The sequence below is a fragment of the Cryptomeria japonica genome, chromosome 2 (genome assembly GCF_030272615.1).
Source record: "Cryptomeria japonica chromosome 2, Sugi_1.0, whole genome shotgun sequence".
Taxonomy (NCBI): domain Eukaryota; kingdom Viridiplantae; phylum Streptophyta; class Pinopsida; order Cupressales; family Cupressaceae; genus Cryptomeria; species Cryptomeria japonica.
The window spans coordinates 269867434-269880357 of record NC_081406.1 but is presented as its reverse complement, the minus strand read 5'-3'; the positions used below and the strand labels follow the sequence as shown (position 1 = coordinate 269880357).

General features: G+C 35.6%; 1 protein-coding gene across 1 annotated transcript; it reads left to right on the top strand.

Moving 5' to 3' along the window:
* Positions 1–3450: 3450 nt before the first annotated feature.
* Positions 3451–6550, top strand: LOC131056099 (endoglucanase 1). Its single transcript, XM_057990437.2, has 8 exons — positions 3451–4104; positions 4202–4408; positions 4490–4690; positions 4770–4862; positions 5053–5214; positions 5405–5516; positions 5593–5756; positions 5957–6550. The coding sequence occupies exons 1-8, from the start codon at positions 3859–3861 to the stop codon at positions 6284–6286; spliced, it is 1515 nt and encodes a 504-aa protein (XP_057846420.2). The 5' UTR covers positions 3451–3858; the 3' UTR covers positions 6287–6550.
* Positions 6551–12924: the final 6374 nt, after the last annotated feature.

The following is a 12924-nucleotide window of genomic DNA, read 5'->3' as shown; positions in this document are numbered from 1 at the left end:
ATGATGAATTACAATAACTCCAAAATAACATCTACAATGCCTGGATGAGTTCCAGTTAAGTGCCAAATACATTGACTGTATCACCTATGTTGGTCTACTCTGTTCTACCCTGTTCTTTGTCTCAATCAGCTACTGGATCAAGAATGCACACGTGAAAGTGTGCCAGAACATATTCTCGATCATCACTCACTTGTATACAATCATACCATCTACCAAAAGGATCATCTACACCAGTCTAATATATCTGCAATTGCAAAATAGATCATTTATGAAGTCGGTCTACTAATGGAACATGTAGTCATATGTTGGCTTGACTGGATCACCAAAGATAAATGCAGACCACCAAAAAATGATAAAATGATGTCTCTATGTTAGCTCAATCATCCCATACACAATTCATGACACTGCAATCACTGAAAAGCTTTCGGACCAAAACTGCTTTGTTCAACCTAAAATACCGATTAACTGGCTACCAGTTGACATTCTCTTCCAAAAATCAAGATCCGTGATTACAGGATGGGAATCTCATGAAGAGTTGCCATCAATGACAACCCTAAACCACTAATCAATCATCAGAAGCCACCAGATGAGTGTCAATTGCCAACAATGATATGGTAGAATGTGTCTTTGGCCTTTTAGGATCTCTTTATTTGTTAAATACATAGATATGTGGCTAGAACCATAGGTTATACATTGATCATCTCCCTTTTATTCAAATTTATCCTGATCAATGACAAAATCGTGGAAGGAGGAGGCTCTAATGTAAATATTCTTTTAGTATCATGCCCTATATTTTTTATAAGGACCTTTGTCTTGTTAGTCTAGATATGGCTCTTTCTTATCCTTTTGGCTCTCTACCTTATCCTCTTATAGGACATTACCTTCAAACATACCCTCCTACATATCTTGACAAGGGGAATTTTAAAGGGAATAATAGATCATCTTCATTTTTTGGTTCTTCCTCTAAAATTATAAACATGTATCCATTTTGGCTTTCTTCTTGGTTGTTCTTCATTTTTGAATTTTTTAGACATTTATTCGTGTTTTAATATACTTTAAACATAAAACATCATAAAACTTATAAACTTACAAGTCAAATTGAATAAATGTCTAAATTTTTTTTAAAAATGGAAACAAAATAAGACACAACAAAGAAATAGAATAAGGGGTTCCTCATCATGCTCAATAAAATATAGGGAATGTATGTAAGGTATAACAAGTCCTTAGGCAATTCATGGATAGTATTGGATGAGATTATTGGGATGTAGTTAAGAAAGTATTTATATATATTTATGGATGGGAGGGTGATAATCAATAAATTTGATATTTTGTAGAAAGTTTTAGATACATCACTAAATTCAATTATCATGCCAAAACTAGGTAGTAAAATATGTCTATGGGCCTCTTGATCATTAGAAGATAGTTGATATTTTTGGTATTCACTTTTGTCTTGCAAGGTGTATTACTAGTGGAATACTCTTAGGAAATTTGTTTCAACATGTAGTGTAGTAAATTGTAATCCTTTGCAATTTTCATACTCTATTTGGTCTATTCCTTTAGTATTACTTCTCTTGGCCCATTTCAAGCATACGTGGGCCTTATCCTATTCTACTATTGTCATATGCTATGATTGTAACTAAATCCTATCTCATGGGTCTTGGTACTTTGCCACCACTCTTTCTAGTCCCCTTTTGAGTTAACTAGGGTGTCTAATGGGAAGGTCAGACAACCAAAAAAATACCATGAACCAACCAAAAAAAAATCACAACCCATCACTAACCCCTCCACCTCAATAGAAGACATGGTGTAATAAGAACCAAAAAGAGTAGAAACAACCCCCTTAAAGCACATCCACACCAAAGAAACACAAACCCCCAACCAAAAACAAATAATTAGACACGTGCCCTTGAAAATTAGTAGCCATGAACTAGCTAACACACATCGAGGAGAAGCCAGAGAAGGGAAGAAAAAACACTCACCCATTGAGGCAAAACCCCAAACAAAGAAACAACCCCTCAGAGCCAACCCAAGATAAACCAAACACAAGTGAGCAACAACCACCAAACTAGATGACCCAAAATAGAAAAAATTGTACAACAAATAGGGCCCATAGGGCACTAGGCCCCAAATAAAAGAAACCCAAAAAGCTCCATCAGAAGAGAAGTGAATGGGGGAGTAGAGAGCCAACTCAACCCCAGCCAAAAAACCAAAAGCCCAAGAGCTCACACTAGCATCTAGATAAAGAAAACCCCAAAAAGCTCAAAAAGAAGAGAAGTGGATGGGGAGCAAAAACCCAACTTAACCCCAACCACAAACTAGAAAGCTCTAGAGATCACACCAATAGAGTCCTCAAAAGACACATCTAGCCACCACAAAGGGGAGCTAGGAGACTCGAAAAAAAACCATTCAACAAAAGGAGCAGATCAAACCCCACACAAACATGCATAAACAAAAAACAATGTCGACAACCACAGAGACCCAACAAAGTAGGGAAAGAAAGAGAGGGACACCCTCTCCCTCAAAACCCACAACACCTCCATCCACAACTGCCCAGAACACAACAACCACCCCAGTTGTTGTCGACAAGCCAACACACCCAGCACACGAGCAATGCAGGAGAGAAAACGATAGAGAAGAGAAAGGAGAAGCTCCCACGCAGAAAACAAATGAGAGCACCAATGCAATAATAGTGCAGACCAAGACACAAGCATCTACAACATCTACATCATCATCCTCTTTAATGCCCTTAGAATCCTATATGCAACTTCCTTGAAACCCTAGACCCGCCATTCTCACCTCTATCATTTCTTTATCCTAGATTAAGTGTTAATATCAACATTAATAATGATACAGTCCACACTACTAAACATTGAACTAATCCACATTATTAAATACTGAAATAATCCACAACTTAAATATTTAAATTAATTTTAACAAATAAGATACAATGATGTTCTAAAGTTCCATGTCATCGCATGTCTTTGTAAAAGCAAAAGGGCAAAGGCACAATAGGTCCACCACACAACCAATCTGTAATAGACACGTAACTCCAACAAAATCAAAGAAAAGTGAGAAGGAAACCAAACAAAAGACAGAGAAGAAACACGCCTGTAAATTTTACCAACCATCTGCACTTTGGAAACCGGAGATTCTCCGCTTTTGCCATTCCGGGCATTGGGACAAATGCTGTCCAATACCAACTATGGCTGGAGATTGATAAAAATACGTTACCAAAATCTCACCTTTCTGTCGCCTGAAAACTAACCCTATCAGAGCTATTTTCTCACCCCTACTGGACTGAAACATGACTTGGGTACCTAGCTGTGATTTCCAAGAGAAATTCTTGAGCTCCCAAATCTTGTTTTAGCCGAAAGATAATAAGCAGTCACATGGAAAGAACATGCGCATTAACAGCAAAAACACCTTTTCTCATGTGCAATTTGCAGGGCAATCAAGCCTTCTGTAAGTCACAGGCACATGCATCATCTTACACTTTACTGTAGGTAACCACACTGATTTCCACCATTGTCCCCAACACAGTCAAATTTGTACTGTCTGCCAATCGCCCCCACAACGACCACAACGGCCTCCCTACTTCCTATACTTTTTCCTATAATCTCTGACCAGAATGCCGTTGGGAGCCCCGTTATACGGCTCATTAATGAGCCTCTCTTGTCCGAGGGATGATGCCATGAATTAACTTCTATCTCGTGATGGGCGAAACGCCTAGTTAACTTCTGTCATTGCTACTAAGTGCCCATTAGGCCACCCCTGCCCTATAAATCCCCATTGCCCAGGACTCTCAATTTGCAATTCAAGCTTCCAATTTGATTCAGTTGAGTGTTTGCTGAAGCGAAAATGGGGAGTTTTTCCAGTTTGTTGGTGTTGTTGTGTGTTTTGATGTTGGTGAAACAAGGTACAGCCAATTACAACAGTTCTCTGAGCTATCAGCACCATCAAAGGTCTCCTGCTTTGCATAACTACAGAGAAGCCCTGTCAAAAGCCATTCTGTTCTTTGAGGGCCAACGCTCTGGGAAGCTCCCTGCCAATCAACGCATTAGCTGGAGAAGAAACTCGGGTCTTTCTGATGGTGCTTCTGCCCATGTATGTACTCATCCTGTTCTTGCTTTCTTGTTTTTCAGTTTATGTTTTCCTTGTTCTGTAAATGTGATGACTGGTAATGGCTGGCCTTGCAATGCAGGTGGACTTAACAGGAGGATACTATGATGCGGGAGACAATGTTAAGTTTGGATTCCCAATGGCCTTCACAACCACAATGCTGTCTTGGAGTGTTTTGGAGTTTGGTGGATTCATGGGCAGTGAGCTCTCTAATGCAAGGACTGCCATACGCTGGGCCACTGATTACCTTCTCAAGGCTACTGCTCACCCAGGCACCATATATGTTCAGGTACATGGTGTGAATGATTTCAGTCATGATGCTGTATCACTTGGGTTTATACATTATTGAGGCTTGTCTGAAATTATGCAGGTTGGGGATCCTAACAATGACCACAAATGCTGGGAGAGGCCAGAGGACATGGACACCGCCAGAACTGCATATAAGATAGATAGCCAAAACCCTGGCTCAGATGTTGCTGCCGAAACAGCTGCAGCACTTGCAGCTGCCTCCCTAGTGTTTCGTAAAACAGACCCTTCCTATTCCAAGAGACTCATTCATGCTTCCATGATGGTAATTTTTTTTGCAGCAGCTTCAAAGCTTTAATAAACTCTGTTTCTTGTTCAGTAGCTCATAAAATTCTCTCTTTTAGGTTTTTGACTTCGCTGATAAGCACAGAGGACCTTACAGCAACTCGCTCAAGTCTGCAGTCTGTCCATTCTATTGCTCTTATTCTGGGTACCAGGTAAAGAAACTAAATGTGGTCATTAGGTATGCTTGCAGCTTATATTACACCGAAATGTCATTAGGTATGCTTGCAGCTTATATTACAGTAAAATGTCATTAGGTATGCTTGCAGCTTATATTACACTGAAATGTCATTATATTACTCTGAAATTTCAGAGTGTAATTAATTGTTTTGGGTGTCGTCCTAGGATGAACTGCTATGGGGAGCTGCATGGCTGCACAAGGCAACGAAAAATCCTAAATATTTGAACTACGTTCAAGCAAACGGCCAGAGTTTAGGAGCTGATGAATCAGACAATACATTTGGGTGGGACAATAAACATGTTGGAGCCCGAGTGCTTTTATCAAAGGTATAATAACTTGGACTGTGGCTACTGATAAATTTCAGGTTTTATCTTCACTTATTTTATTGACTCTGCCGTTTTTAACGTTCTTGTTGGTTCACTTTTCTGTCTTACACTGTAGAAGATAAGCTCTCTGAGTGGATGTTTTCATGGATGATTGGGCTAACTGCAAGTGGGTGTGTATTGTATTGTGCAGGAATTCTTGATAGGAAAAGTAAAATCTCTTCAAGACTACAAAGGTCATGCTGACAACTATATCTGCTCCATCCTGCCTGGAACGGCAGCTTCTGGGTCTAAATACACACCAGGTAAGTGAAAATCGCTTTATCTGTATAAACAGTACCGTTGAGATTGGAACCTAAACTAGTGTGCATGTTTGAACAGGAGGACTTCTCTACACATTGCCCGATGCTAATCTGCAGTATGTAACATCTGCATCTTTCATACTTTTGACCTATGCTAAATACCTCAGCGCCTCCAAACATCTAGTGTCTTGTGGGGGAATGACAGTGACTCCTCGGAAGCTTAGAGCAATAGCAAAGCGCCAGGTATAAAGAACAGTTACTGAAAAGAATAACTAGGTGTCAAAACTACAATGATGGAAATAACAGTCAAAAAGTGTTAAAAGGGTTTTTTTATTCTTTTTATCCTTGTATTCTAAACATTTTAGTAACTGCCCCTGCATTTTAGCTTATAACCCAGGTCTTATTCTGAGAAATTTTGACTTTGACATTTTATGTTATGGCAGGTAAACTATATACTGGGGTCCAATCCTCTGGAGATGTCATACATGGTTGGGTATGGTTCCAAGTACCCACAGAGAATTCACCACAGAGGCTCATCTCTGCCTTCAGTTGCTCAACACCCACAGGCCATTGGATGCAGTGCAGGCTTCCAAGCCTTGAATAGCAATGCCCCCAATCCAAACCTTTTAATTGGAGCAGTTGTGGGTGGCCCAGATTGCAATGATCACTTTGCTAATGACAGAAATGATTATGAACAGTCTGAACCTTCAACCTATATCAATGCTCCATTAGTTGGCTCTCTGGCTTACTTGGCCCATTCTACTCGCTCTTAGACAGAGTGCTCTGTATCAATGATAGTATTGTAACAGACTATGTACAGCTAGTTCTGATATGATATATAGAATCTGAGAATGTTATAGAAGTAAGCTTTAGCCTATTGTGAGGTATGGACTCTGAGATTGTAGTAGAAGTAAGCTTAGCCTATTGTGAGGATGGCCCAAAGTTGGAGTCTTGTCCCCCATATGATTATGCTGTATTTTTTTGGTGAGCTTTAACGAATAGACAATGATGGTAGATTTTTCTACTTTTGATTTAAACTGTATTGTCATCAATGTTTCAGATTATATTACATGAGGATGAAATTTTAACATATTACATACTTTTAGATTACTGTTTGGCTTTGCTCCTTGAAAAGATTATGATTAACAACAAAGCTCTTTCTGTTGTCTTGCTGAATGAGTCTTTCTTTCTGCTGCCAATCTCAGTAAATTTGTGTGTTAGTAGTGACTCTTCACAACTATAATGAGTATTCTGTTTTGAAGGAATCATTTTTTTATTTTGATTCTTTAAGCGCTGGGCCCGCTGCTATCAACTAAAAACAGAGTACTCATCAACCCAAGACTTACTCTGCAAATCAGTTTTTCGTCTGTACTTGAAACATAAATGTTACTTGTAAGTACTAAATCATTAAAGACAGTAATACGGTGTTGATAGAGTATTCAGTTACTTATCAGAGTGCAAAGAAAATTACGTAAAGATACTCATTCTTGTACGGGATGGTCTGCATGCATTCCAAGCGTTTTGGAATAAATCTATACCTTAGACTGCTATATTAGTTTATCCCTTTAAACAGATTTGATTATTTAGTCTATTTCAATGTCACATCTAATTCAATAATTTTATCTAAATTTAATTATTTCAATATTAGATTCATCAATAATTGAATTAAATAATATTCCCTCCCATCATTTAATTCCTTTTCTCTTTCAGTTTTTTTCAATCGATTTTTTATTTTTTATTTTCAGTCAAATAATCTATTTCATTCATCTAGATATCATCTTATTAATGGAATGAAATATTGAAAAGTAAAATAATTAAATAACGAATAATAGCTTTTCTCGAGTAATTTTTTTTTTTACAAAAGTAAAATAACTCTTCAAATAGGTATTGACATGGCGTGATGCTTATGTTGTGGTGATGTGTTCTTGTCATCAAGGTTCAAATGATGTTGGGGTGCTAATAGCTCTTCAAATAAAAATATAATAAAATAATAGATTGAATTTGTCCTATTTTTAAATGAGTAGAATATAGACTAGTAATTTGTATTTGTGGTATAAACTTTTATCTTGGATTGATTTTTTTGTAAATTACTTTTCTTCATATTGTTTGATAATTGGATACAACAATCTTTAGTCACCCAAACACAAATTTGTGTTTAGTTAGTCATCGGTGGAAGTAAATCATATTTGTTTGAGATTGTACCATTTGTAAAATGGCATTGTATGCAAATTTTACCATTACATTTTGTCCCCACCTTGATATACATGTGAATCCTAAAATATGCACATGCATATCTCAAGTGCATGAAAAGTAAATATCTCAAGTGCTTCGAGGATATCGACATGAACCCCATATAAAGAAATGGACCTTGCAAGGATACAATTACATGTGTTTACCTTGTATGTATGCACTATCATAAGGTGAGGACCTCTAGAAGCTCTTATAATCCTATGCATATCTTCACATAGGAACATTTATTATAGGATATGCCCCCAATAATTGATGTATTTATAGGATAAATCAATCTATCAAAAGAGGAAAATAACACCTTAATATAATCTAAGCATGTGATTGTGTAATCATATATAAGCATTCACTCATGTGTCAAGCATCTTAATCACACAATTATATAAACATATAATAATGACTCAAAAGAATGCACCATATAAGCACATGAGTTGAAGATGGCCTTCCTATAAAATAATGTTGCCCCAACATAGGAAAAAAGGTATGGTGGTGTGAATCTTTGTAGCCAAGATATGTATGTAAAGTATAATGATATAGTGTGTTGATAAAGGGAAGTTCTTAGGAGAATGTCTCTAAGTGTACTTGAAAGGAGAGTACTTAGTGCAATACCTCCAAATGGAAAACACTAAAGAGAACTTAACACACTGCTTCCACATGTAATAGAAAGGGGAGTGTTTAGCTCAATGCCCCAAATAAAAATAAAATGAGAGTACTAGCACAATATCTGCAAATGTAAAAGAAAAGAAAGTGTTAAGCATATCACCCTAGAATTTGATCAAAGATGTAACTAAGTAAGATGTAAGTGTGAGAGGTCTATTAAATAAGGGGCCTCACATAGGATTTAGATAATGTAACAAAGTGTAACCATATGTAAAAGAGGAAGGTTCAATACCTCACATGTTGTAAAATATGGCAATTGTGACAAAAATATAAAAAGGGGGATATATACCACTTCCATGTTAAAGTCAAGAGATGCATCGGTTTACGCTCATGGTCATAGTATAATAATCAAATAAGGTAGGCAATTTAATTGAATAATATAAGCCTAAATAATGAAATGGAATCATGTAATAATGTGTATTGTGTTAATATCTAGGTGAAAAACACGTGTGACTAATATGATTAACAGAGCACATGTAAAATTAAGTATTTTATCTATCAATATTTTTTCATAGTCCAAGAATTAAATTTATGCTAAATCAAAAAATATGTGGTGTTGGGACATGTCAAAGCATATAGATAATAATTGTGTGTCAATACAAACCTCAAAATACGATATATGAAAAAAGTGTCATTTGTGTGAGAAGGGGGCAATAATAAATGCACCATATGTGGAAAATGAGCCTAATTACATACATATAAAATGATAATGTGAGTAATGAATGTCATCATTGATATGATTGCACTAATTAAAAATAGAAGTTATATGATGAAAAAGTTGTAAATTGCAAGATAGACACTCAACTATAAATGGAAGGGTGAATGGTAAAAATTTGATTTCATTTGTGTAACACCGTCTTGAAATTAGTGCATTTTAGAAATTAATTTTATCTTAAATTCAACAATAATAGTAGTTTGAGGAGGTCACATTCCTATAAAGGTGACTAAGTACTCACACATATTAAGCACAGTGAAGTTAAAATGATGTTTTGTATATTTTTGTGATTTAGAACTCATCTTGTAAGTCCTTCCCAAGCTCCCAAACTTGTCCTACAAGTCTCTCTCAAATTTCAAACTCATATTAAGCCACGTTAATCTTGTCAAAATATTAATTTATTTTATCATTAAGCAAATACTAATGACCAATTTTATTTTTATGTCTTGCAATCTAATGTAAAAATTTGGAAGCATGTGTAAAATCTATAGGTGATTAGTCTACAAGGTCTACAAATCAAGGATGATACATGCAATTGGCATTTCTAGATGATATAGGTCTCAAGCCTATTGCAATACTATTGATATTATTCCATGACATATGCTCATTGCACTAGCTAAGTAATGTGATTATGATGTAAGCACAATTCACCTACCTATAACTAAGATAGAAGTGATGATGGATGATGTACGGAGGATTCCTTGCATCACAATGAGAGGGAGGAAAGTAGAGGAATACACCACCACATTATTGTGGGATTAATATTTATATCAAAGGTCAATAGGTTAGGTGGGGTTTCAACAAGTTGGAGTCTTGTCCACAAGGATAATGATGGGCAATTGTTTTAGGCATGATAGTGGTTAATTTTCATAATTGTTTTATTCATTCTTATCAATAAATAGGGCTCACATATACCCTATGGTTTGATATAATTTTTTTTGGAGGTGGATGAGCAATACATAGTACTTGTAAGAGGTTACTACCAATTTTCCTAGTTCTATGATGAATTCCATACATTCATACAAATGAGGGGTGAACTATTTATGTGTAAGGAATCATTACTTCAATGTTGGGTATAAGAGCATCTACATGTGTCACCCCCAAAGGATTACCTCTAGGTAGTGGTAATGCCATGAGTAGTCTTGATGACTTGACAGGATACTATTGATGTCAATTAGTTGAGATAGGATAAGACCCTCTAAAAATGTAGATAGCTTTTTGATAGGATAAATCTAATAGCAATCATGTCAAGGTTGTATAGGTAGTTGGCTATAGACATCAATGATAGGAATTAGGGTATGTGTAAAAACAATGGGGACCAAAATATATTTTGAATCAAAATAATCAATAATATGATCACATTATAAAATAATAATGCACTCATGTTGTAATCCTACTATGGTTTGACAATGTTGAGCCCAAATTTCATTCATTACCAAGCCTAAATATGAGTGCATTATAATATTATCATGTTTTAACCTTCACAAAAGAAAAAAAGAACAACCACAACCCATTCATGCCCATTTTCTAAAAAAAAATGACTATGTTATTTTGTGAGCATGTTTTGGGTAATTTAGAGAAACTTAATCAAAGGAATCATACTACTATGATGTGTAAGAGTTAGAATTTCCAAGTAAAATGAAACAATTATGACTTGTATTTTTGTTGAATAAATAAATTTTAGGTATCAAATATAAATCCCTCAACACCTTCAAATACTTATCCATTCAATATAATAAATGATGAAAGTCATGTTGAAGAGAATGAGTAAAATTACTCCTCTCAAACACCTCTATCAATTATAAGATGGGTAAGAGAAAAAGGATGGGAACAAAAAAGTGTGCATGCCACATTTTGGTCTTATAAAATACACAACACAATTGTGTTATAAAAATCCTACATTATGAGAATTATAAAAATAAAAAATCAAGAGACCAAACTCATTTGAACTTGCCCTCATACCAACAAAATATTATACATCAACTTGAAGAGTGTGCACTTGTGTTGTCAAGTAAGACAATAATCACCAAATAATTGTTAATTTTCCACTAAAATGCCAATATGATGTCCCCAAGGTCACGAAGGTAAGTTTTGTTAGTTTTTTAATATAAAATTTGATTAATAATCAAGATAGAAATTGTTTTGAGTTAATTTTTTTTTAATTTATAGGAATTGAAAATCCCCCAATAACTTATGAAAACCCTCATTCACTAATTCATAAAAATATTGGTGAAAAACAACCATAGAAAACCCCTCCAACATTGCCTCAACATTCTCCTATTGTGCGCTACATAGACACCCTTGTATTTTGTCTAAGGAAAAATGAGGACCCCCTCCTATTTCCTTTTGCCTTTGGTGGGACTTTGGGTCCTAAATAGATCCAAGTACTTAGTCCTTTAATCCTTTGTTAGTCTATTTTCCCACTTCTTTTCTTTTCTTTCATCTTTTTTCGGACTTCAGGTCCTAGACGGACCTTAGGAATATTTCCCTAAAGTCCTCATTTGGTCTACATCTCCACTCATGCTCTTATTTTATTTTCTATTCATAAGGAATTTGGGTCTCAAGAGGACCTCAAAAATTTTGTCCTAAGGTACTTATTTGCCTTGAGTTCCCACTCCCGCCTTCTTGCTTTCCCTCAAACTTCAAGATTTTGGGAGAAACTTGGATCTTCAAACTTTGGTCCTTCCATCCACATTTGGACCACTTTTTTTTCCTTTACTAACTACATTAATGATTTTCCTATCATCTGAAAATTGTTATTTAGTTGATTTTAATTATCATTTACAAAATTGAGCATTAGAAATTTTACTTTTTGAGAAAATTAATCTTCTAGAGCTCCAATGAGATCAATATGCATGTGAATTTGGTGATTTTTGGTTAGAGATTATAATTTTCTTGGTGTTGTCTCTATGTGTGCCCACATTCTTTCTTGTCTCCCTTTACGTTGAGGCATTTGAACTAGGTTGGTGCTTTTCGTCTTGGTTCTCTTTATGTATTTGTTTGGTTTTTGTAGTGTAGGGAAATATGGATTCACTAGTGTAAATATGCAAACTATGAATCAAACCTAATCCCATAAACTACATTAAAGAAGAATCAATTAGGCCTAAACTTCGAACCTATTGGTGAGAGTTGGGCACTCTAGTGTTTGATTGTTCTCCTTAGTTGATTAATTTGAATTGATTAGAAGTTCAATGTAAAGAACTGGGATAAATGTGCAAAATTGACAATAAACAACATAAACTAGCAAATGCAGATCTAGAAATGAACTAACAAGTATAGAACTAGAAAGGGGGTGCATAGGGGAACCTATGTCTAAAATATGAGTTGAAACTGAGAGGTCGTTGTTGTTAGGAACCCTTGTCTAATTGATGAATCATTGAGCACTAGAATGGGATTTGAAACTCTGAAACTTTGAATCTACTTCCTACCAAATTTGAGCCAAAACTGGGAGGTCAAGGGAATTACATTTCATTATCCTAAGGATCACAGAGACACTCTAGAGGCACCCTTGTCCATATGTTTATTGATGAAATTTTTAGTGGGTTTTTGTCTTTGGGTCTTGAGCACTTGATTGTATTATAGTTCGATCCTTGCAAGACTTTGAGACCCAATTATATCATAAACCCACAAGCTTAATGTCTCACATCCCTCTACAATCTTGTTTCCTAATATTTATTGAAGATAAAACATTTGTATCCTTTTGGGAATTCGGGCCCTATGAAGATTTCAACTCTCAAGTTGTTTTAAAAATGATCCTCCTAGTTATTCGACTTTTGCACCTAAATGAAT

What these genes read in the sequence shown, in the direction of transcription:
- LOC131056099 (XM_057990437.2), top strand. Translation starts at nt 3,859, where the DNA reads ATGGGGAGTTTTTCCAGTTTGTTGGTGTTGTTGTGTGTTTTGATGTTG. An exon ending in CAGGCACCATATATGTTCAG is followed by an intron (nt 4,409 to 4,489) that starts GTACATGGTGTG and finishes GAAATTATGCAG; the next exon opens with GTTGGGGATCCTAACAATGA. An exon ending in GCTCTTATTCTGGGTACCAG is followed by an intron (nt 4,863 to 5,052) that starts GTAAAGAAACTA and finishes GTGTCGTCCTAG; the next exon opens with GATGAACTGCTATGGGGAGC.